This window comes from Epinephelus moara, chromosome 8, assembly GCF_006386435.1.
Source record: "Epinephelus moara isolate mb chromosome 8, YSFRI_EMoa_1.0, whole genome shotgun sequence".
NCBI classification, from domain to species: Eukaryota; Metazoa; Chordata; class Actinopteri; order Perciformes; family Serranidae; genus Epinephelus; species Epinephelus moara.
Window position 1 is genome coordinate 13,449,665 of NC_065513.1, and position 27,189 is coordinate 13,476,853.

General features: G+C 41.9%; 1 protein-coding gene across 1 annotated transcript in view; it reads right to left on the minus strand.

Moving 5' to 3' along the window:
* The window catches only part of si:dkeyp-14d3.1 (transmembrane protein 132C), a 180,523-nt gene that overhangs the window by 78,931 nt on the left and 74,403 nt on the right, over positions 1 to 27,189 (minus strand). Inside the window, exon 3 of the mRNA XM_050052166.1 lies at positions 5,388 to 5,534. Coding sequence (XP_049908123.1) covers positions 5,388 to 5,534 — 147 coding nt within the window. The remainder of the gene's footprint in view (positions 1 to 5,387; positions 5,535 to 27,189) is intronic.

Consider the following 27,189-nt stretch of genomic DNA (forward strand, 5'->3'; position numbering starts at 1 on the left):
TTCAGAAGTGTGACTATCTAGCATGTTTCTGAGCACATTTTCAACAGAACTTACTGTACCCAGCACAGCTGTGTGCACAGATTTTTAAGAATAAGGACGAGTAACTACAAATCAGAAACACCAAAAAGTTGCAGTGGTCACCCGTCAAAAAAAAACATACTTTTAAGAAGAGGGGCTCTTAAGAATACTGTAGAAACAATGTGGATAAACGGAAAATTATGTTCATCTTGTTGTTTAAAAAAAAAAGAAGATGCTAACAGGATCCACATTTGTTTGACCTGCTGCATTCACACACCTCATCATCCTCCTATTCTCAGGGAAGGAGCAGAAAAGAAGAAAGCGGGCTGAATGACAGCCAAACAGATGAGATAGCTTTGTCTAATCCCTTTCCAAAAGAGCTTCATTGAAATGACTGGGAGCGGGGAGGACAAGACGAAAGAAAAATTGGAGCATTGTGTATTGTATAGCCATCACGGGGCGTCTTTGGTCTTCTCTGTGAAGTGACTTTGACAGCTTTGGGGATTAAGGAGCAGTCCATCGTACACGGCCCAAACAGCAGGGATTAGACTAAATATGCTCACTCTTGTCTCTGGCTCCTTCACTTAGTAAATCAATAAAACATGATTTTTCTACTGTAACGGCACACGTGTGTGTGTGTGTGTGTGTGTGTGTGTGTGTGTGTATGGGAGAGAAGGTGAGGTCGTGAGACAGAGCAGAGAGAAAAATACCTATATAAAGGGGTAGAACGGCTCCGGAGGCGAGGAGGAGCCAGCTGCCAAGCGTCGGTGCTCGCTGCTGCAGTTGCTGAAATTCCCCTTTTTATGTTGTTCAAGATGCTGCAGCTCCTCTTACAGCCACGCACAGGCATAATATATTACCTCCACGGGAGAGTTATTGTTAAAGGCCAAGAATTCGTCTTGGACAAACTCGGCCAGCCCCCTCACATATTCAGATCAGCAAGTAGCGTTTTGAGATTTTAAAAGAACATTTTATTCCACAAAAAAAAACACCCTTAAACATGTTCATGCATACTGTTTTTCCCATTTACATTTCCAGAGAAACTGCTGACACCAGCTGCCAAAGAGTACCAGGATGGCTCTCAGCATTCTGGCTTCTTGCTAAACTTATAGAAAACCAACATATAAAATCATATGTAAAATACAGCAACAACAAATCTGATAAGAGAAATAATTTCCTCCAAGTAGCAATGAATGGGCTCTTACACTTTCATGCATGTTGGGGTTGCTGGCGGGTCACTGGTCGACTTGGCTGTGTGCATGACTTGGTGTGTTGATGTATTGCAAATCGGGCACCACTTCCTCTGTCCACTATGTGGCACTACAGAACACACACTAATTATATGTCATGTTGCTGTATGTCATGTGTAGACCACAGCGATTAAATTTCTTGTAAATCGGATGATCTTTGCCACATAAGGCTGACTTCCTGTTTTCAGTAGGTGGCGCTATCACTAAGAGTCAGGCGTGGAGAAATCTCAGGCCTAAACTCTTATCTGGCATGTTAAATTTGGGGCAGATTCGAGTAGGCCCCTGTGTAAAGTCCAGTTACAACAGCTTCCTGTGTTGTGTAGAAACATCGAAATTTACTGTGCAGCCACGGCATCACTGTTTCAAAAAACTGGCAATCTTCACATTAAAGCATTGTCAAGGTTTTTAGGCTTTTCTGAGTACCTTTGGAGTTGAATCTGGTGAACACGCTAAGAGAAGCACATCAAAGTACAAAACATGTCACTTCCTGTTGCCTGTAGGTGGTGCTATGACTAACTCAATAATGGCATGTAGATGTCTTCAAGCTGGGACTCCTACCAAACATGAAGTTCAGGGCAGATTGGATCATTTACCATGGAGTCGTAAACCACTTCCTGTTTCTGGCAAATTATAAAAATTTGATGCCCCACGATGGGCAGTATTGACCCTGTGTAAGCAAATTTGAATTCCCAAGGATAGCGAAGGAATAGCCACCCTTACCCAATCTTACCCTAACCCTTCTCAATCCCACTGCACTTGCCTAAAGCTGACCACTCCAACCAACAAAGGCAAAGAGAACTTGCCTAACATAGGGAGAGTAGGGCGGGTCATTGCTTCACTATCCTAGGATTAAATGGCAAAAATACTCTTGCATTGTCCAGTTAATTTAAAATGGCTGACTTCCTGTTGGGTTTAGGGTATACTGCTTGTGATTTACATGTGGGGTGGCACGGTGGTGTAGTAGTTAGCACTGTCACCTCACAGCAAGAGGGTTCCTGCTTCAGTTCCAGGAGGGAGCCCCTCTGTGTGGAGTTTGCATGTTCTCCCCATGTCAGCGTGGGTTTTCTTCAGGTACTCTGGCTTCCTCCCACAGTCCAAAGACGTGCAGGTTGGGGACAGGATAATTGGTGACTCTAAATTGCCTGTAGGTGTGAATGTGAGTGTGAATGGTTGTCTGTCTCTATGTGTCAGCCCTGTGATAGTCTGGTGACCTGGGGTGTACCCTGCCTCTCGCCCAATGTCAGCTGGGATAGCCAGTTTTAAAGCACCTTTAGCCCCTCAAAAATGTTATTCATTCAGCAAAATAATAATAATTCCTTCAGTTCCAAAAGGTTCCTTGCACCAGTTGGTGTCATTATCAACACATTTTTCACCCCTATATATTTTCAGGCAGGCAAAAACTTTCTGTTTGTAAGACTGAGCTGTCAAAACTTATCATATGAGTGAATGGAAGGTCTGAAAAGTAGTTTCACTGCGGAGGCGACTTTGAGCTCCTGGGGCAGCTCCTGTTTGAAACTTACTGTTAATAAAGTCAAATAAAGTTGTACTGTGTGCTTTGAGAAGTAAAAAATATTAAGCCCACGTAAGAAAAAATAAAAAACTTACACAGACAAAAAAAAAAACATGCCACCAAGATCTAAGTGAAACCATCAGCAACCGGCATGACTGTGCTGCTGGTCTCAATGTAGCTGTGCAGTATCACACAACAAACGACTGTATGAGATGTCTATTAAAGAAAGCCTTTATTATCTGCTTCTGATTTTATAGCCGTTCAAAGGCAGGCACATATATCTTTGTTTAACGCGCTGTGTGCATTGCAGTTACACTATAATCATTCCTTGTAGTGATCCACTAATAGCAGCATGTCTAAATAAATCAGTGGACTAACAGATTCAAATTACATATGTTTCACAGGCTGCTCTACACTTAAATAACCCCCGCACAACTTTGATTATAAAGTTTGCGATGTCAAGTGTCCTGTTTTCTTAAGGGAGTGGTTTAAAAATTGCTAAGTGGAACGAAAGCTAAAGAGCAAACATAAGTGGAGCTTTACTCAGCCTCAAATCTGCCTCTAATCCATAAAATTACACCTGTCACTAGAAAGTTAGATCTATTAAAACTACTTCCTGATCCGAGAAGGAAAAACCATTAAAACACACAAAGGCCTTCAATCAGCACTTAATTAACACAGCAACCTTTTTCCCAGTGCTGGCAATCACTTCCCTATCTGCCAGATTAGTTTAAGGACGTGAATACAGATAGGAAATGGCCAAAACAACATTGAGGATATGGCAGGGGAGAAAATAAGTAAAAAATGAAAAAAGAGAGGGATGAAGAGAAAGAGAGAGAGAGAGAGAGAGAGAGAGAGTGAAAAGAGGGGACGCCGCAATGGTCTGTTAACTTCTCCCTCCCCACAGAGGTCTCCACAGACATATCCGATGGCCTTTATGTCAAGTGTGTCATTTCAGCAGTGGGAACATCACTTAAATAACCACTAACACTGTACATTCCAGTGCCTGTGTATCTCTTGCAAAATGTGAACAATCAGCCAAAGTAATTTCTGAAATGATGGACATGTAAAGGACTGTAAAAAAAAAAGTTTCAGGAGATTTAGCAACGACAGCCTCAGTGATGACTCAATGTTTCAGAAGGACAAAAGTGAGAGAAAGATAATTTGTAGCAGCTGTTAAATGCAAGTAAGGCTTCATTCTGTTATGAAGTCTAAAATCTAATCTGTAAAAAATATATTTTAGAAAGAGCACACACTTTTTTTAGCAGGAGAAATACCTCTGCTGTGTAAACTCTTGGCTTTAGGAGAATCAGTATCAGTAAATCAGTAAACAACAGATGAATATACAAGTCTTCAATTGAAAAATTAAAGATACACAAACAAAGCTGCAATAAGTTATGTTGTTACATTAATATTGGAAAAAATGACAATGAGTAATGTGTGAAGTGTCACTAGTACAGATAAACCCACAGAGAATTATCACCCAGTTTCTGCAGTTTTCTTCAATTCTGCTGGGAATTTTAGCATCTTTAGGCTCACTGGTTTCATTTTTTCTTCACCACTCTTGTCAAAGTTATTTGCAGTGGGAGCAGTCTGTTATTTTGACGAAAAAAAACCCCTCTGTAAACTCACTGCACGCTACCTGTCCCACACCAAATACCAGACAAATAAGGCTAGCTGGTTGGTGAATACATTGAAGCAGGTAACATTCCTTATAGTTCCCTCAGGAGTTGGTGGAGACCAAAATAGAGCTAAAAGGAGTAAATGCTGGACCTGCATCCATCAAGTGGGCAGACAAAGAACTCCAAACAGCCAGGCAGCCATGTTCCTACTGCAACGCAGCCACTGGGGCTCACTGAAGCCTCTCTACTCAATGCAGGTGCACTTGGTGAAATTGTCCCTCCTGGCTCCCTTGCAGTCAAGATGGCGGTGAAGATAACAAAGCTGGGTGGGGAGGGGGCATCATCTTGTAACGTGACTTACTTTAGTGGGTCATAAAATAACGTGTATCGAATTAATCTTCAGATGCTTTGGTTCAAAATGAGACCAAATTTGGATGTCAGTTTTTAAGCCATGTCAAAGGCCAACATGGGGCCTGCAACAGATGGTAAGGCTTCTTATTTTGCCTTTTGCTCTCGGGCTAGCCTCTGCTATGTTATTTTGTTAATCACTTAGGACTCCTACCGCCCGTGTAAGAAGAGTGAGGAGCCAGCAGTCAGTGACGGTATTAAACAGTCAATAAAACAGGTTTTTCAAAAGTTTTGAATCAACACAACCACAAGAGGTCCTTAAGCATATAGTCTTAAATGTGCACATAAAATATTAGGCTGATTGGTCCAGTAGAATGTGAGATTAGCTGCAGGCAGACAGATACACACATTCACACTCACACACAAGGCCAAATGCATGACCCCCTCCAGACCTATGCCTGACATAGTATTAGGCAAGTTATTGCTAGCATGTTTGCTGTATTAACTTAATAAGGTAGTAAGTAATATGTCATGTTGTGTTTTACTTCATATCTTATCACTCTCATCCCACTGTGGAGAGATAACCAATGGGAAAATCCTCCAAAAACTTAAGGTAATTGAGGTAATTTATCTGCTGACCTTTGCTGATCGTAGCCGGACTCCTTCCTGCGGCAGTGGAGAGTCACCACTCGGTGGCCTTCACTCCTCACATCCTGGCTAACTATCCACTGAGTAGGATTGCTGGGACGAGCCCCGAGAAACGTCACTCCCTCTTTCAACTTCACTCTGTGGAGAAAGAAAAGACATGTTTATGAATATATCAGGCCGAAAGAAGCTCCTCATTTCAGAGAGTCATTGGATGTATCGAGCTGATCCATGCACAGCAGCTGCGTCCAGACAGACAATAATTTTTTCTTTTTTTGTCATTTTGTCTAGCAATACATTATCCAGATGGTTCACTGCACTGCCTCATCTTCAAAAGATGTCCCAGCTGTTATCTTGGTTTTGATCACACTGCTTTTCTTCCCCAGGAGGACGACTGGCTGTTTTAAACATGTGTGTTGTCTCATGTGTTCCCCTGGTCAATCGAGTAATCAAACCATGGCAAACACCTGCTATTTTAATGCGTAGCTTGTATTTTCTAAACAGTCTGATAAGTGTTGTTGTGCATCTTTGCTAAAATCTCATTTGTTTTGAATGCAAACAGAGCTTTTTTAAAAATTAACTAATCAGAAAGTAACTCTCTCTGGCACGCCAGGGTCTGCCATCCACAGTGAATGTGCTGTTTGTCGTAAAATGAGTGTGCTGTGTAAGTGGGATGTGACCATCCCATTATGCCACTCCTTTCCCTCCTTTACCTCCCTCAGTAATAGATTCACTCTCTTGCAGTCTGAAAAGGACATTATGAAAAGGTTTCTTTGACTGCAGCAAAATTACAGCGTCAATGTCCTTGGCTCAGTGGACTACAAAGGAGGGAAATGCCCAAGAAAAAGAAAAGGAAATGAAAATCTCCCTTACAGGTAATTCATATTGTAAAGTATATAAACTGTATCCACACAGAGTGATCTAAGGGTAAAAGTGTTGACATAAAATAGATTTAGACTAATGTTCCATAACATGTGAACTGTGTGATTTTGTTTGAGGGTGACAGAAAAGTTCCAGGATTGAAGAGAAGACTAAATTATAAAAGAAGGCCCAATCACTTTCCCCAGCCAATCCATACCAGGTTGGCAGATGAGACCAAAGATAGGACTTTGCTTTCATCTTGAATTTGTTGCTCCACTTTAACATGCACTATGTGATTGCCTGTCTGTATGCCAATGAATATATCTGCCCTCTCCAGTCAAGCTCCTTTCTTTGATGTAATGTCATGTTGTGAAGGGGGGTTATATGCCAAGTGAAGATGGGTAATGTGACAGATGGTATGCTTCCCTCGGAATGAAGATAAACACTACACCTAGGGGTCAATCTGAATGTGTGTGTGTGTGTGTGTGTGTGTGTGTGTGTGCAAGCAACCATCTTTTTGTGTTGTTGCCTTTCCATTATTATTTGATGCCTTTTGCCAGCTGCTTCACTCTCTGTTGTGTGTGTATATGAATGAAGGCCTACTGACGTTTATAGATTTTGCTACAACATCACATATTAAGTCTAAGGCAAGACCAGGCGACACAATATATTTGTCATTTCAGTATAGGCAATCATAGAGTCCAAATCATAGAGAGAGTCCTAAATTATTGCCATGATTTGGCTGAGAAGCATCAGTACATGTTGGGCCCTGTGCAATTGCTTTGCCTTCTTTTTACAACTTCTGTGACTTGAGGTGAACTGTGAGGTTAATCTTACACCTGAAAACATCAACAAATGTCGCACTTATGAATGAAAGAAAACCTTGAGCCATTCATCATCACTCAGCAGTGAAGTTGGTTCCGTCACAGTCGGAAGAAAGAGGGTGAAAGTGTGGATGAGCAGCATACATTTGTGTGCGTGGGGTGATGTTGAATTCAAAGGTGTGATTACTTCGGTGTTATTGCTCCTGTTCAGCGGGTGATAGTGACTGAAGAACGGCATAAACAAATATGACGTTATGAGGCATCCCAAATTTTCCATTGGTTTTCTTCCACAATGACCTATAAACTGTATGTAATAAGAGCAATAGCTACTGTGACATCACTCATTAGTTTGTGAACTACCGTTTTGAAGCCTTGAGTTTGGCATTTCAGCCGTCGCAATCCTGCTTTTTTGGGGGCAAAAGTGACCACATTTGGATGAGATGGGGTGGATCTGACTGAGAACCCAAGGACGCCATCATGGTAGCGACTTGCCAATCAAGAGGTAGCCGGACCCCAAGGCATGCCCTGCTTTATCATCTATATTTTACTCTACATGGGACCATAATTTACTAAATCAACATCATGCTGTATTGAAGAAGACTTGAAACTAGTATTTGAGCCCATAAACTCATTAGGAAAAGGTTTACTGATGTAATAAAACAAGCAAGAAGTAGGGTCATTTTCTCATAGGCTTACATACTGTATAGTCGGGTCACCCCCTGCTGGCCATTAGAAAGAAAGAAGGTTTAAGGCACTTAAGGCATTGGCTCCACTTGTTGTCGCTTACTATGACCACAGTGCTTGAGAAAATTAGGCAATTGTCACACCCAACTATCATTTCTGCTCCATGGGCCATTATCCAGCAGATATTGTGCAGCCTTAATTTGGCATTAAACTATAGAGCGTTAAGAGGATGATCAGATATTGCTTCAGTAATGTACAGTGAATACATTTTTTTAAGAAGTAGACTACAGAAGTAGGGACGTAAACTATTGTAATATAAATACAGTACAAGTTAAAGTGAGATCAATAGCTCATAATACAAAGCAGCCACAAAATATTTTGTCTTTGTAACCTCAAAAATCCTCAGTGTTCACAATGAAGTTTCCTAAAATGCTATATTTATATTCCCTTTCATCCTCCTCTGACTGAAAGCAACAAGCACCCGTTTGCTAAATCACCCCAACTTGTCTACTTTAGCTGGGACAGGTGGAGGAGAAGTGGCTACACCAAAAAGTAAATTACAACACTTCATCTTCACCTCCTGCAAATCCTGAAATGCACGGAAAAATAAAAGCTTACAATGTCACTCCAAGGGTGGATTTTTTTTATTCCCCACTCAATGGAAGATCCACTGTTCAAGCCAGAGTGAAAGGAAGTGCTGAGGAGGAACTTACTGGCAGTGAGCATACAACTGTAACACAAAGAGCTCATGCACAGTCCTCCTCGGGTCCCAGTGGGAGCAGCAGGGTCTTGTATCTGGTTTCTTTACACTTCAGTGATCAGGATGTCTATCAGTGCTTTCCAGAGAGGCTTCAGAATGTTTTAAACACAGTCGAGTCTCAGAGGGGAGCCAGTCATTACTCCACAGACCATATCCAAGCTTACTGAGTAGGTGTTAGAGTATGGTTGAAGTGTCTTTTATTGACTTAATGGTCAATTTGGCCTTGTAACCAGCCAGCGAAGGAGTCTCCTGCAGGTTAAATAGCAGTCATCCAAAGCTAGTGACTATTAGATCCATGTTGTAACCTCAGCTAGTGAATATATGCCTTCAAATAGGCCAGCTTCTAAAAATATACCAATTCTCATATTCATCAAAACTCAGTTGTGGGAAATGTAACTGAATAGTTGAATATTTACTGAATTCTTTTTCTTAACTACAAATCTGAGGTACTTTACTCAAGTATTTCCATTTTATGCTACTTGCACTTTTACTCCATGACATTTAAGAGGGAAATATTGGACTCTACTACATTTATCTGAAAGCCATAGTTGCTAGTTACTTTTCAGATCAGTATGCATTATAATACATTAAACTGCTAAATAAGTACTTATACTCATTTTGCTTACTTAGTTTAGTTTTAACAGAGTTTTGGGGGGAAAATAACTATTCAAAGTATTCAGATACTTTACTTACATGGAAGTACTAATACCACTCTGTGAAAATGCTGCACTTCATGGAAAAGTCCTCCATTGAAAATCTTATTTAATTCAAAATTATGTTTCAGCAAATTATAGTCTGGAGTACTCTGCAGAGTAGAAGAATTAAGTTGCATCAAATGGAAACACTCAAGTAAACTAGAAGCAGCGCCTATCTTGATATTGCACTTTAGTACAGTACTTGAATAAATGTACTTAGTTAAATCCACCATTGATGCTTATATGGTGATGTTTAACAGGTATAATGTTTACCATGTTTACTGTCATGGTTTAGCATGTTAACATGCTCATATTTGTGACTACAAGTGAGGCTGGACAAATTAAAAATTTGACTGGATGATGGCACAAGATGAAAAGTTAGAAGATCACCAAAGTTGTTACAGTTATGTCTTCCTGAGGAGGACATGAATGTCTGAATCAAATTTAATGGATAATTCAGCCAACAGGTATCGAGACATCTCATCAAAACCTTGTGGTGGTGCTAAAGTGAGACAGCCAGGGACAGCCAGGCTATCACTGAAATCATCCTGATTCATAGACTGCTGACCATGAATGTCTCTACAACACTGGTGCCAATCCATCTTGTAGATGTTGAGATATATCATTGGATAGGTGAAAACTCTGCTGAGTGGTACTCTGCTGGTTGCATCACAGGAAAAGTCAAAAGATTACTTTTTTGTGATGACAGGAGTCATGTCCTGGAGACCATGAATGTCAGTACCAAATCCACCAAATATTTGTCAAGACAAGACAGTACAAAACAAGATGTAAACAAACTGGTTTTGTTAAGAGAAAGGCCAGGGTATCACCAACACCTGTAGAATTCATTCTCTGGGAATCATTAATACATGCACAAAATTTCAAGGGCTTCCATCCAAAAGTTGTTGAGATATTTCAGTCTGGACCACAATGGTAGCCCAACACACCATCTGACAAAATGACTCTGCCATCTTTGGAGCCATGCTGCCAGTATCGCTAGTAAAAAAAAGTCTTCTACACTGTACAAAATGTGTGATGCTTCAGGTACCTGCATCTGTATGTTTTTCTTAACTTTGCTGTCTTGTACACATTTAATACAACTAAACTGTATCACTCTGACTCAGATAAGTCAAGGGCATGCCAGACAGCCATTGGGTAGAACTCTCCTCAAAGTTTGACAAGCTGACACTCCCCTCAAAAATGAAGGAAGAGGGAACACTTTATATCAATACACCTGGGCTCTCCTCGGTCTCTGAGTAGGTCTCCTGTGAAGCTGCGGAGCTACAATCCAGACTGAATGTTCTGAATACCAAGTATTACACAACTAGAGGGGAAGTAAAGACACAACGACCCGCAGAGGGAAGAAGGGGAACAGTGTAAAAAGGCGACAGCGTTTAGCTGACAGTTTAAAGTCACACTAGACGCAACTCCTCAAAACTGTCAGAAATCATAAGAGAACCTGACGAGTATTCATCGGCGCCGTCATAAGTCTGAGCCAAGCTGAGCGGAACAAAGAGAAGTGGATGCAGGTAGTACAGAAGCAATCAGAGAGCACAGAGTGGTCCACTCCGGATTCTTATGCCATTTCATGTCATCATGAATCCATCCGTATTTTCTTGGATAAAAAGGGAAGAAAATCACGCTTCAGCTACTGTGTATTATATTCTCTTATTCTTTTTCTCCCTCAACGCTGTCTCTATGCTCTCTCTCTATCACCCATCTACGCTCACACCTGATTGTATGTTTGGACTCTTCAGGGACTCCCTTAATAAATAGGGATAAGATAAGTAGGAGAGCTTCTTCTCAACAGGGCAGTAAAAGGGGTAAACATTTCCGGGGTAAATCCAATAAGACTGAGGCTTAACGACTACGGGAGTCCCCAGCCAGTGGTCTGTGTCCCATGACACTGGCTACACTCCAGTTACCTCTCTGGCCTATTTCCACGTGGCTCTGTTGGGCTGCTCCTGGCTCACATGCATCAGGGGGTTTGGTGAACTATTCTGACCATTTCTCTTCACTGACTCCTCTTAGGACCATATGCATCCACAATCAGCTGCTCCCCGAGGAGGAGATTCCCGTTTTATTGTGCCATCCCGCCTACATAAACAGTGTGCAGAGAATGCAACAGCTCAGTGGGGAACGGGGGAAAAGAGAGAAGCTGCAGTGTGGGGGAATGGCAGAGAGACAGCGGGAGGACGGTACTTTGTGATGGTTTGTGGTTGACGGCTAATGGAACAATGTAAAGCACAGCACTCATCTACGAGTCTGCTGCTTCACAGACCATAACTGCCGCAAGAGCAGACACCGGAACGAACACACACACATACACATACACAGTGGCAAACGAAAAATAAATCGAGCCAAACGCCTACACTCCAATTCCGAACAACACATCAAAACAGGCTTATTTTATTGCTACAATGTTCAATAAGACATGGAAACTTTTGCAAAGTCATAAAAAAAATCTAAAAAAAGAATACTTTTAATGTTTTTTCGGATTTTGTGTTTGTCTGTGTCTGGGAGCGTACGCAGGGTGTCATGTCTTAATACACTGTGGTATTATTGATGGATTTACCCCACCAACTCTCCCTCTTAGCTATTAGACAGCAGTGAGCAGGAGTGTGAGGCTGCTTGCTTGTGAATGTATGTATATTAGGTAGCCACACTAGCTGCATGGCTCAAAGGGGGGCATTATCAGCCTGTCGATCCACTACTTTAATATAGACAGCAGTATCTCAACATCTATTGGAAGGATTGCAACAAAATTTGGTACAGATTTACATTATGCCAAAACAAGTGACCCTTGACCCTTGACTTTTCAACTAATGCCACCAGAAGTTCAAAATATCTATATAAATTGTCCTGTAAAAATATCTCTGCATCTACTACTGTAGATGAATTGGCAGAAAAGTTTGTCCAGACACTTAAGGTCAGCCAATGTGTCATAATGACTTTGGTGATGTGACCCCCTGACTCTTCCTAGAGTTTGTGGAGGACTGCACTTATCAAGGCAGCCTTATTAGCATGGAGAGGGGGAGGATGTTGAGGCAAGTTTGGAGAAGGCTCAGGCTGTGTATACGCAATAGCAATGTCAAGTCTATCTGAATGTGAGGTTCTGAATGTTGGAAAAAAAACAGAACTGATATGAAAAGTGAGGCATTCCACTATGGGTGCCTGAGAAAGGGTACGTGTCTTCTTTAAGATCACAATCTTGGAGTTCTACAGAGAAATCAAAAGCAAGAACATCAGCACTGGAATAAGGCAGCAGTGTCTGTGATGGCTGGGCTATGTGCTACAAAAGGAGTAAAACTACACCCCAAATATTGCACTGAGAGAAAGGAAAACCTGGAAGACCAAATCTGACCTGACACAGAACTGTGATGGACAGCAAAGGAAGCACATTTTGACCAATATCCCTGTAGGGTATGAAGAAAGATTACATAAGTAAAGCACCATCATGAGGTTGGAATTTCTGGTTTGGAGTGAAATGTCTCATGAACTATTGGATGAATCGTTTCCCCCAGGATGAACTGTTATAACTTTAGTGATCCCTAAACCTTACACCATTTTACACTCTAAAATGGAACATGAGATAGATAGGCAGGTTTGGCATGGCATCGGCAGTTAGGCAGCCGCTGCACTGGACCATTGTGAAAATGATTCAATTCAACAGTCCATCTATGTCCCAACCCCCACCTATGGTCATGAGCTTTGGGTAGTGAACCAAGGAATGAGTTCACAGATACAAGCCGCTGGAATGAGTGTCTTCTGTAGGGTGGCTGGGCTCAGCCATAGACACAGGGTAAGGAGCTCAGGGTAGAGCTGCTCCTTCACGGCAAAAAGGGGTCAGGTGAGGTGGTTTGGGCATGTGATCAGGATACCTCCAGGACACCTCCCGTTAAAGGTTTTCCAGGCACATCCAACTGGTAGGAGGCATCGGGGCAGATCCAGCCAAACTCTCATCTGGCCTTGGAATGCCTCAGGAACCCCCAGAAGGTGCTAGAAAGGGTTGCTGGAGAGAGGGACTTCTGGAGTACCTTGCTTAGCCTGTTGCCCCCGTGAAACGTCCCCATATAGGAGGATAAAAATGGATGGATGGATGGATGGATGGATGGATGGATGGACCTTATACCTGGTAAGCATCTACATGTTAGCATTGTCATTGTGAGAATATTGGCATTTAGCTCAAACATGCTGTGTTTAAGTATGGCCTGTCAGAGCCATTAAAGCTGCTATAGACTATTAGGCCAGCTTCATACTTTATGTGTCCGTGTGTGTCGGCTTTGGTCTGCATGACGTAAATGATCTTTCAAGCAGTGATTGACATGCGTTAGAGAGTTCTCCTGGCTCTTATTGGTTGGTAACTCTCTCATGTACTACCGTCAGGTTGTAGTGACAGTTTCACATAACATGTAATTTGCTTTAAAATAAAAATTACCTACTGTAGCTTTAAGGTTCAGTTAAGAGAAACAACACAAGAGCTCACATTTATAAAGTACTGTGAAAAAAACATTGAACACTAAAATTGTTTGAGTAGTATGCAGTACATAAGTATGCCATTTTAAATGCAACCCTAAGCTTGTTTGATTTTATTTCCTTTTCATAAAGGAGAGAACAAAAGAGTAAACAAGGACTGCTGATAAGACTCCATGTAGGTAGGAGTTTAGGTAGATAGAAAAACAGTGAGAAAGAAAAGGAGAAAGGCGGGTAGGGGAAGAGGCTGAGCGCCTGAGTCAGTGTGTTTGCAGGCACAGAGCATGACTGTGCACTCTGCAGTTACTTAAATCAATGTCGAGCTGCTCATCTCGTCCATTCAACAGGGAGGGAAAACAGATACTACAGATTACAAGAGACCAACTTGTGCAGCATTCCTTTGACGTACAGGGGCTCAGAGGCTCTGAACAGTTAAAATCGTCTGAAAATGTTAATAGGAAAACAGAGTGATTGAAATATAATGCACTGACACAACACTTTTGAGTCCCTTTATGAAAACTGTAATATAAGCATAAGGCAGGGACAGACTTTCAATGTCTGCTGGCTATCAGCGTGGTCAGGTAAACATAATATCCTCAGTCTATCAGCCTCACATCAGCCTTTTCTCTTAGTATGAATTATTCATTTGCTCCATCTTTGTATGCAACATAATGTCAACATGAATGATAAGAAAGCATTTAGAATTCCCCACCTGTATCTGTGTAAATATTAGCATTTATTACAGCACAGAGACAGCAATAGTTTAGCTTTTTACTTTGTATAATAGGACTGTTTTAGGAAGTGTTGCGGCCTACCAGAAGTGACTCTGTAAAATAGGCCTAATACAATGCAGTATATTAGACAATTATGTGCCTTTTGCCCACGTGTCAATAGGGGAGCTACTAGGTGCCAGTAACATGCTCTACCTACACTCGCAGTCATTTCCCCCACATGCCAGGAGACACATTTCATTGGCTTTTCATTTCTGAATCACACAGCAGAGATTAGAGAACTACCCATTGTTATGCTGAGTGGCCATAAAAGAGAGGGGAAACACATTTTGTATGGAGATCTGTTTGCCAATTACTCCATCTTTTGTGTAGACACGGTGTGAGCAACGAGAGGGGAGCATCGAAAATCCCATTTGAAGAATTCATATGATTGCTATCATGGAGCGCAGATTTGTGGTGTTCTCGCAGAATGTGTCCACCTAATTGGATTTTCACGACATTCAAGAGCACAGCGAGAGGGGGAAAACCACGCAGGAGGAGGAAAAAAAAGCGGCAGAGAGAAAGAGAAACAGTCAATAATACTCGGATGTGAGATAATTTAAGACTTGGAAAATATTTGCACAGCTTTCCCTCTCCTGCTTCATCAGATATTTTTTTTCCAATCAAACCAGACTCTAATTTAATTCAACAACTTCAAGAATGTCTCTTTTTATTATTGCAATATGACTGACTGCAGTTAGCTAGTTTGAGGGTTTGTGTAATAGTTCCTCTAGCCTGTAAATCACAGCATCATCCCTTGTTGGAGGATATTACAGTGTATTTGAGAGGAGTTGATTTAGAGTGAGCAGGTAGTGGGGCTCAACAAAGGCTGTTGGAAAGTGTGTATTCCCACTCTTTTTCTGCATGGGGGTAGGCAGGCAGCCGCAGGCTAATCTGCAGATGAACGTGTGTGTGTGTGTGTGTGTGTGTGTGTGTGTGTAGGTAAACACGATGCCTTCTTTTTGAGCACAACAGCAAACGCCCTCAAAACTCACACAAGCCAGGCACAGGAAAATGTTCTGGCACACACAAAAACAAATGTACACATGCACATATGTATTCATGCATGTATGGCTTACACATGTATGAACACACATCCTCAGACAAATGCAGAAACTCATTGGAGCCGGCCTCTGTTAGGCTGTGATGAAGAGATAATGTCACAACGTTGCCTTTGGCAATAGAGATTAACCCGCACACTTGTTTTCCTTCTCTTTTTTGCTTCTTTTCATTTCATTTCCAGTTTGAGAAAATAGGGGGAATAAATAGTTGCATGCCCAGAGGAAATGGATAGTAAATAGGAAACTATATTGAAGGCTCTGGCTCTGCCACTCACACATCGATGTTTCATCTCTGGTGTGATCCAGTGTGTTGGTCAATGGGGGCATTACATAAAGGTGAAGATCCTAAATCCCCAACAAATTGCTTCAGATCATAGGGGTGCCTTCTCTGTGTCAGTGCTAAGTGAAAGGTGGTGGCTCTAAAGGTATTAAAAAATGTGCCTCCAGTTCCAGAGTTCATCTCAGTCAAACATGTCACCAAGTCATCTCAAGTCTTTCAGAGCTCCTAGGTTACCATAGTTACCTTATATGACAAAAAGGAGTCTGCATGCGCACCTACAGTATTTGTACTGCTTTGTAAGTTAGTTAATATTGTTCAGCCTCTTGTACACACTTATGGCTACATTCTGGCTGAGGAAAAAAAACAAACTGCTTCCAACTGCAAGTTGTCTCTGAACTGCAACAGTAAACTGGTACGCTGCCACAGTGAAAGGTATAATTATTCTATGTTGACGTAGTGATAAATTCTGCTTTTCTGTTTTTCGTCTTGCAGATTATATATTATTTCAAAATGTCAGAGAGTGTTTCTTTTGGAAATGTTGAATTAAATGTTCCACACTAGAAATGAACAGGCAACCAAGTGGTGAATTAAAAATCTTAAAGGTATACTTTGCAGGATTTCCCTAAAAACAATGTATAGACAAAAGTAACCCCTCTCAATCATCACTTATGACCCACTAGAAGTGTGTGACGGTGTATTTATCTGCAGAGACTCTGCCCACTGCCTGTATTTTCTTATTTACTTATTATTTTTCTGTGTTGAAGACATTTCTGGGTGTGTAGCCCCCAGCAAATAACAGTGTGCAGGTGATGTTGGGACTTAATGGGCCCTATTTAGATGGTCTAAAACACAAAGCGCCAGGCGTGCGGCGCATGGGTGTGTCCCAGTCACTTGCTAGTTAGACAACGCGTTTTTAGACTGTGCGCCATGGCGGAGAGTCTAAAAGGGTTGGACTTACTCTGTGAATTAGTCATGGGTGTGTTGTGGGCGTATCATTCAATAAGCCAATCAGAGTGTCACCTCTCATTCCCTTTAAAAGAGGTGCGATTGGAGCGCATGGCGGAGAGCTAGTTAGATGGCGGACCTACCAACTGGAAAGAGTGAGCGTTTTACAGCTGAGGAGACGGATCTCCTCGTGCGGGAGGTGAAGGTCCCGTCAGAACCAGATCTACGGGGACAGCAGACAGGCACCCAAGCTCCCCGAGGTAAAGCAGGCGTGGGATCACTAGTACAAGAAAGATCTTACTAAATATCTGTGGAATATTATTCAAACCTGTTTTCATCATATAACAGAGCACAGATGTCAGGACTGCCACGGAGCTCCCCAAGGTGCTGATCCTGCAGCTAGGACCTGTTCAGCGTTTTCTCCCCCACCCACGTTTGTTAATTGTTTTCACATGTTTCCTTGAGCTGTGTTCTGCCTCTTATTTGCATGTGTGTCCTAGATAACAATATAATAATATAATATAATGTAGCCTAGTATAACATGTTAAAATAAATGCAAGGTGTGGGCTTTGGTTTTCAATCAAAAAAATGATTGATTGGTCAGATAATTTCACAATTTCATTTGTCATTATAACAAATTATGATGATCATTATTACTGCAATTAGATCGTTCTGATTAATGACTGACCATTAAGACGTGTTTCTGATAAATACTTTAATGTGCATAATAATAACCTTTCAGGGTCTTATCTTTTGCATATGTGTGGCTGCCCCGTGTGTGTCTGAGCAGAGTGCACGCGCGTTGTGCACCCGCCTAGAGACGCATATTACTAACTTGTTTAACAGCGAAATACTGCGCCGTTGACTTTAGACCAGGTTTTTGTTGGTCACTGGCGCATTTGCTTTTTACGTCATCTAACTAGCAACGCGCCATGACTGCTCCTGACCACTCCTCATTTTTAGACCAACACACCCAGTGAAGCGCAAGTTCATTTGCTAGTTAGACAACGAGGGCGCAGGGCGTGAAAATGACAACTGCGCCTGCATCTAAATAGCAATGACACTTGCGACATGGATTATGCGCCCTCCGCTGTCCGCTTTAGACCATCTAAATAGGACCCAATATGATATCTTATGAAAGTGCACATAACAGTTTGTATGATATCTATCAAATTAGTGCCCTACGAGTAGTGTTGTCAGGATACGTACTTGGCATCAAGTTCAGTACTGCTTAATGTAAAGTTACGCACAGGTTTACAAAAGTAAAGTTATGTAGGTTAGGTATAGGGGGAAAAAAAGCATGGTGATGAGTCAGTCCTGTGTTTGTTTGACCCATCCAACACCCCAACTTGCCACCTGTACTTTTACTCTTTATACTACTGCCTCCTTTACGCCTGTCAACACATTGGTCATGTGATCACAGCATTGCCGAGTACGTGGGTTATACACAAATTACTGGCTGATCATTACGCAGGTTGGAAACAAATTGTATTGCTTTACTTTTTGTAGGTATACTTACGAACAGTGCTTGAGAACAGCCTGACCAGGTAGCAGCACGCATCCAAGAGGAAGCTACAAAAACACCACCAACACAGCACCAAAAAAACACAGCTATAGCAAGGCAAAACACCAATTGGACAAAGCTGGTACCAAGATGGAAGTGAATTTGGAGTTGGCTTTTAATTTCACTGGCGAGCAGGAAAGGAAATGATGAAGAGTTGGTCTGTTCTCTGTTGGAGAGGTAGATGCCGGCTATTAGCTTAGCTAGCTTGCATAAGTATCGGCTTTTCTATTAAAACAAACGTAATGTTCCTACATTACTATAGTAGTTTGCAGTGTATGTACAAGCAGTGTAGAGAGGAGGGGCCAAGTGTTAATGTTGTTTTTACAAACAGTAACCAACAATTCCAACATAGTATAATGTTAGAAACCAAGGAAGGTATTTCACATAACCATTATGGAAAACATCTGTTTTGCCATCAAAATTACATCAAAAGTCAAAGCTCGGGGAACAAAATGCTATTTCAGTCACCAAGTTTTGCCTGTAGTTGCAGTAATGGTCACTTTGCTTTGCTGGAGTTGAAAAATGCTCCCTATCTAAAACCAAAAAACATTCAGCCTTCCACCTGAAGTATACCGATGCAATATTAATACAGCAGGTGTCCATCAACAGGGTGGATGGCAGCTGTAGAGCCGGTGATGGTTACTGACAAATAGAGACCTGTATGCACTGACACACTGATGTGAAGCCATCATGGCACAGAGCTGTTGTCAGGTTGGGGAGGACAGGATGGGTGCTGAGGGAACTGGGTCCTTCAGGGATAACACAGCATGGCGCTGGCTTCCTAACCTTCCTCCCAAGCCCAGGGTTATTTACACCAGCCAGGAGCTTCTGTCTTCTTTCACACATCCCTTCATCCAACCCCCCCCGCCCCCATGTCTCCCCTTCCCGAGGGGGTACGGGAGTTGGTAAAAGATAAGCTTTGTGTCGTGGCAGAGGCAACTGACACCGCTTCAACAACATGAGGATTTAGCCTGCGAACAGAGAACTAATGCCCTGCACGTGCGGGGAATCTCTGATACACACCCGAACCCATCTGCTCATGTATACCTAAACATGAATGGAAAGGCACAGGTTTGCACACATACGGGATACGCTCACACTTGTGCAGACACATTCACTGAGTGAAATAAGCATAACGGAGGCACCCAGGAGTTCACACAGAGACAAACGGGTACACACGCACAAACACACACACACACACACACACACACACACACACACCACACATATATATATATATATNACACACACACACACACACACACACACACACACACACACATATATACACACACACACACACGCAATGAGGTAATGAACAGCCTGCTGCAGTAAACGACTCCCGGCATGGCTTACTCTAATGCTCACAAAATTGCTTTTAATTGGTGGAAGAGAATAAATCAATGCAAACCATGTTTAGAATACTGGCAGAGGGGAAGAGGAGAGGAAAGAGTGCAAAAAAATGAACAGAGAGGAAGAAAGGCTGGTGTGTGCAGATCATCAGACGAGACTGCTCTAGAAATGGAAAAATGTTACAGCACTGTGTTGTTGACAGTCTTGTTGCTTGTTTCCCACTCTCTCTATACCCTGGTGTTACATGTGAATTGCAACTTTATGTGGAGCTAGTAGACTCTAGATTTGAGCCGACTGCAGGGCCATATCTCCACACAGTGAGTCAGTAAGCCTGATAAGTAGTGGAGAATCCTCAGAGAGGCAAGAGGTCCCCGGGCGTCCTGCGCCTCGGCCCCCCTCGTCTCACAGTTGCTTTGATGAAAATTAGCTGTCAGTCTGTGGCACTCATCAGATCGACACAACTTCATCCGCGGCTCACTGACCTTTACAGAGAGAGCAGGGGAAGGACGGCCGCCCGTCTCGCGCAGAGATCAACACACCAAGAGATAAAACAATAACAACCACAGAAGCTCAATGAGATGACACAGCAAAGGGTTTGACTCCTCACAGAAAGACAAGACTGGAGCCAGGGGGGGCTGAGGTGTACAAAAGGATGTGGTTGTGTGTATGTGGTGTGAGTCTGTGTTCCAGAAACCAAAAGCAGTGGGTAAGAACACCAAATTGCTTGAGGGAGATAAAAGCCCAAACCACAGGCAAGAGGGACAGTGCTTTACCGAAGACGAATCAAATTGAAGTCAAGAAATAGATTATAATCTCCTGTATGTCACCGTCTCGTTACCAAATGTTCACAAAATGAAAATTGCACCTTTTTCTCTTCAGTTACTCTGAAGGAGTTGATATGCCTTAAAATATTCAATTTGCAGCCTCACCAGGTAAAATCCATTAAAGCCAGCCAGTAATGTCAATTGAATTAGGGCTGCTTCGTATAAAGCATGGATTCCCTGTGCCTTCAGCTGAGTGGCTCTGCTGGCACCTTGTTTGTGACCACAAGGCAAATGGGATTAGAAGGAGACACCGGCCGCTAATGTAACGACACAACTTTTCTAATCATGCAAAACCACAGAGAGCCACTAACGGCCTAATACAGCACAGAGAAAGCACTGCAGTCTATTAAAGACTCAATTTGTATCTGGAAAATTGGCACCTAAGTATCTGAAACCCTGTCATCCTACTGGTACTTGTTTACGTATCGAATTAGGCGGGTTCAGGACTTTCTCCAAACCTAAAAGTTGACTGCGTGAACACAAGATTTTTTTTCGTCTAAAGCTCTGAAGTTTTCTCTGACACTTTTGAAACGCAGGTATTAAATTAAAGAATAACATTTAGATCATTTAGACATCATGCATGGTAAATTCCATCGTAAATCCCAGTGTTGGAATTCCACAATGATATTTGGTGGAACCCTATTTCTCAGGGGTGAGGAGGTGGGTGGCTACTGCACACATGCACCAGCATACATGGATGCTCCCACCTACATACAAAAATATACATTCAATACATTGCGGTTCATACAAAGAATATTTAGCCTCAAACAACAAAGCAAAAGCAATGTTTTTTTAATCCCTCTCCATGGTCAGGAGACACAGGAGAGACTTTGTTTTGCCTCCAGGGCCGAATTTGATGCTCACTTCAGGGCTAACCCTCACTTCACTGCAATGTTTATTCACAGACATACTGAACTCTAAACTGTTCAAATTTCTACCGCCTGACAGCTTCATTCCTTATTTCTTCTCTGTTCTGATTGCCAAAACACGTCTGCCCTGAGCGCATCCATTGTTACTCTCTCTCGCTCAACCACACAATTGCTGCGCCCTGAGCTATTCCTTCAGACAAAACTGATCCGTGAGGTAGCCAGTGACGTTGATACAGCAAAAGGTGGGTGTGTATGTAAGGGGCGTGTATTCTAATTGATGGTTTTTGGTTAGATTTTGTCAAACTTTGAGCATCAGCCAAAAGGAATACAGTCCTATATGGCCAATAGCATTGCTTTTACATAGCAGTTCCAATCATGCTAACCTTACTAAATTCTATTGTACATTTCCCCTGTGTTTTACCCACACTTGTGGTTGCTAAATTCAGACCATGTGCAAGATGCCACATGGATTTTGTTATGAAGTTTGTTTTCATCTGTATGGTTGGTAGATATTCTAAAGATAATAAATCATAGAGGAACATGTAAGTACATTTTTGACCTTGGGGTAGTTTACAAAATAATCTTAATGCACTCAATGCTATGTTCATCGAGCTGGTTGCTAACTTTGTCTGCTGTTTTGCATTTAAAATACTGTACAACAGAAACATAGCTGCTTGCTGCAGCTTAAAATGATGCTGATGAGAGCCATAAGACTGAGCCAAAACAGTGATTTGGGGCCATAAAAGCAAAAGAATGAGTTAAAATATGCTAAAATGATCCGTAGAGCTAAAAGAAACTGTGTTGGGTAATAATTATCTGTGTGTTTGTTAGTATGAGCAACTACTCTGACACATTATGTAGTAATTTGTTTCATTTTTTAAATAAAAATATGTATCAGTGCAGCTTTAACTCATGGTCCATTTACTGTCTGTTTTCTGCAGATTTCAGTGGCTCTTGTTGGTCTTTATTGGTGGTTGTTTGCTCAGCTTTCATGGATATGACGCTGTGTACATCATGTGTCTGTAATATGGAACTTCGGAAAAAGCTAGTGAGTGTATCTTGAGGTAAGATTACGTTATAAAAGTAATTACCATCTCTGCCAGCCAGTGTAGTTGTATTTGTAGAATCCAGGGAGTGTTTTTAAGTTGTTGTCAGACAGTCCATGCTGACCTTGAAATGAGTGAAATAACTCACCTTTTTTTCTGTAACCTTCACTGAGTACAAAGGCTGTGACTGCATTGCTGACAGCACTACAGCTAAACTAGGAACTCCAGTATCATGTTGTTTCTGTTTTTGGCTCTTGTCCTTCTCTTAGTGGTGATATCAGCCTGTTACAGTGTACAGTAAATTAGAGGTTTTTCCCCCTGAAAATAATTCAATACTGGACTATGTTTGGCTATCCTAAAATTTGGCTGTCAAGAACACTAATATTTTCTAACATGATAAAATATCACTAATGCCAGCTGCAGATGAAAGACTGCCATTCACAGTCGCAATGCCCCTCCCCCCACTGCTGCCTGAAACCAACAGTACTGTATGTAATTTTAATCGCACTGCTCCACATGGAGGACAATTCTTACCTAATGTCAGAATTACGGTGGGGTGTGCTGACCCCAGTTATATGACTCAAAGGTCTTCTGCAGAGTTAATTATCAACACAGCTGACGGTGCCCTTGGACCTTGCCCTTGACAACACATTACTCATTTGTGATTGACAGATGACACAGCCTATAACAGGCTAGGTGACACTGTATTGAAGTGGGCAGCAGAAGTTGTGTCCTTGTGCTGTGTATGTGGTCGGAGAGCTGAGCAGAGCTCATGGTCTCACCTGTCAGAGCAGCAGCCCTGGAGCTCTTAAGGCACAAGGCTCTTTCCCATCTCACCAGGGACCAGTGTCCTTCAGGTTTCTCACTCTAACACACACACAAACCCACACACCGACAATGCAGTGTGATTATAAATAGAGGAGAGGAAAAGCTCCATATGGATTCACATGTGTTTGCATTGTGTTTTGCCTGCATATGCATAAACATTTGATTTTTATATCAAAATTAGTACCACAGACATGCTGCACCTTGGTTTCTACTTACTAAAGCACGACTATGCTGGTCTTAAAAAACACAGCTGAGACAAAGGTAATCATCGCCACCAGGTTTCAGAATACCTTTAAAAGAAACATCTGCCCTCAAGCATCTTACAATCTTACATATTTTACATTAAAGCCTGGCAGCAAAGAACACAGGCTTCTTTCTAGGCCTATGTTGAGAGAATTCCACCATAAAAGAGGAAGAAACAGACTTAGACCAGTTTCTTCTAACATCAGCAGCCCGAGACACGTCTTCAGAAAGACACATGGGCCACTCTTTTATTACAAGATTAAAAGGTTGTTGCAGGGCATTTTGGGAAGTGTAAGAAAACACTGACTAAAATGACAGCAGATAAATTATCCTGACAGACAATAGGTAGACATTACTACAAGTGTAAATATTATTAAAGCTACAATAATCTTTTTTTCACTAATGAAGAATCAAATGAATATTGTGCATGTGTGTCGCTCATGGGGACAAATCCACAGATACTTTTCAAACAACTCTACAGCATTGCTTTTGTTTTAGGATCCCCATCTTTGTTTCCAGTGGCAACAGGCAGCTATTTTTATTAAAAAGGCTCTAAAAACTCACTGTGTGTGTGTGCAACAAACAGCAAACTTTGGCCATTAAAGAGACATACATTTTACTCAAGAGTTGGTGGAGACTAAATTCAAGCAAAAAGTTATTTTTTTAACTTACCTACATACTGTAAGTTGACCACAATCCTGACTAAAATTAATGTTACAGTTGCTCTGTGTACACTGTATGTTTAAATAAGCAACTGTTTGCCAACATCTTCATGATGTCAACTTTTTAGATGATAGTAAGCCATGACAGCATTGACTAAGCTTGTTACACCGCCCCCATGCCAAAGAAAAACACCTATTGATGGTCTTCACAAATGTCAATGTGGGTGGTGCACAGTGCAGAGCAGCTAAGGCTAGATAACCAGTGGAGACCAGAGGGCGGGCAGTGGGTACTATCTTTTTGCAGGGTAATGTGGCTAGCCAGTGCTCTGTCAGCAAAGCCAACAGAAAACAAAATAGGAGGCAAGACATTTATCACAGGGGGCGCCCCCTAGTTCAGCTAGTAGATTCCGCGCCCCATTCCTGCAGCTCTTTGCTGCATGTCGTTCCTTCTCTTTCTCTCCCCACTTTCCTGTCAATCTCCAGGTGCACTGTTACAAATGCAAAAAGTCCAAAAACTAATTTTTTAAACCTCTAAATAAATATGTTGCTAAAGCTCACTTAGTCAATGGAGCACCAGACTCAAGGCCCTGACACACCGAGCCGACAGTCAGCCATCAGTCAAAGTTGGGCCTTTAGTGAGCATCTGCAGCAGCCCTCATTGGTGCGATGTGTCCCCGCTCTTGGCCCTAATCTGCGCTAGTTGGCTTTTTTCCCGCTGATTCAGCATGTGGAATCAGCGAAAAAATGGAAGTGAGCACAGTAAATAACCTTTGTTCTTTCAGCAAAAAAATTGTGTTGTTAATGTGCTAACTGGCTAATTAACGTCAAGACTATCTTCCAGTTTCCCTTTTTGAATGACGAATACAAGCGACTGCTGTCTGCTGGTATGGAGGGTTATGTCCTCTCGCGCAGACATAGAACATGCGTGCTTGATGGCCGTCGGTTTGGTGTGTTCATGTGCAAGTTCTCTGATGTTGGTTTGACGTGTCTGGGCCGTAAAAGGAAAGGCCTCTTGTATTCAGACTGATTTGAATGTCTCTCTGGCAGCTAAAGCTGGCCACTCAGTGGGTTTTGGAGACTTTTCAGTAAAAACAGCTGCCTGTTGCCTCTGGAAACAAAGTCGATGAGAGCTGTGAGAGTGAAGCAAAAAGGAAAAACTGAGATCGTAAAACAAAAGCAATGCTGCAGATGGCTCAAAACTGGCATCCCTCGCTCTGGTCAACCACAAATCAGCAGAGCAAATCCATGTGTACTCTCTTGCTATGTTACTAAGCAAATGTGCAACTTTACTTTATTGCGGCAATTTCATTGTAATGAAAAGATTGGCCACAAAATGTTGCTGATGTAAAGGCTGATATGACAGGGCCTTTACACTAATAATACATAACCATACACAATATCACAATATGAAAGCACTTCTTGAGACCACACAAATAGATACAATTCAGCACTTTTAATACAAGGTCAACTGTTGTTGGCAAAGTTACTCTAGTCTCAGGTATTATACAGTACTGCTGTATTTATCTACATCTATCTTCTGAGTACAACCATCATGGGCTTATATTTGTCTCATAGCCAGGCATTGAGCTCATTTGTACACAAACTACCATATGAATAATTCAGTGCCTTTTCTGATAAAACAATACAGACAGGATCTATACGTATGTACGAGGTGATAGAGGACAGAGAGAGGGGGTGCTGAGCAACAACACAAAGTAACCTACGCCATCCCCATCAACATACGCAGGCACAAACACACTAATACGACAAGATATCCAGCTCCCAAGACACCAGATCTACTGCCAACACACCTGACATTATCACTTAAGACAGCTCCTCTCACATGGCCTTCATCTCAGGGAGTCACTCTTCCCTCGTCATCAGTCTCCTGCCATACTGTATGTAGCAGGAGCAGTTAATGTACACGGCAGTCGGCAATGTCTATTAGTAAGTGGGTGTCATGTTCTATGTGGATTAAGGATGCATATTAACTGATGCTTATTTCACGGCTAGTTATTTCATTGACAGGAGTGTGTTATGATAAAGAGGCTGATTTATGACCATCTGTCTCTGATTACTCAGTGTCATGATGGGACTGAGGAGATGAAAGGAAAGGAAAGGAAAGGAAAGGAAAGGAAAGGAAAGGAAAGGAAAGGTAAATACTGTGGTAGTAAGTGTTGAGTTTTCATTTTCCACTCACGCTAATGTGTTCATCCTCACCTCTTTCACTTTAAAATCAAATGGCATTTCCACATTGTTTCTGTAAGCAACCTCCATTCCATCCATTGTAGATACACCAAAAAGAACACCTACAAACACACACGTACACACTCACACTCATTGCTAAGTGCACATTCACAGTATGCTTCATTTCACCTTAGCTAAGGCTGTTTACTCAGCGCACACTGTGAGTTAATGAGACTGTGACAATTAATACTGCATGTTTACAAAGTGCCGATGTCGCTGTGAAATGTCTGTAAAAGAAAAGCGAGGTATTCTTAGAGCGTGTGTGTACATCTCTGTACAGTGGCAAATTGCGGCAAATAACACACTTCACCACAGCTGAAGGAAAGGCCACAGAAGAGGCTTTACTCTTGGGAGCAGATGTGATCAGTACATTTACAATGAGCAAACACGTCTCTGTTTGCCACACGTCTAATAAATGCAGCAGATCCACATTACAAACTTTTTAGTTGCAAGATAGCGACCTGCCCTTCTTGTATGATATCTAAAGGTGGCAAGGTGCCCTGCATAATGCTCACGTCGCATTACAAAGCGGTGTGACATGAATACACTATCAACCATCTGCCTTTTAGATACTTGCTTTGTTGGAATTTTATTCTAGGAGTAAAATGGGGCTTGAAATCACCTCTCCAGAATATGCAGGATGGGGTATCTCAAAGGGACAGTTCACCCCCAAATCAAAAATAAAAAAAAAAGTTTTTTTTTTCTTACTTGTAGCACTGTTAATCAATTTAGATTGTTTTGGTGTGAGTTTCCGAGTGTTGAATACATCAGCTGTAGAGATGTCTACCTCCTCTCAAATATAATGGA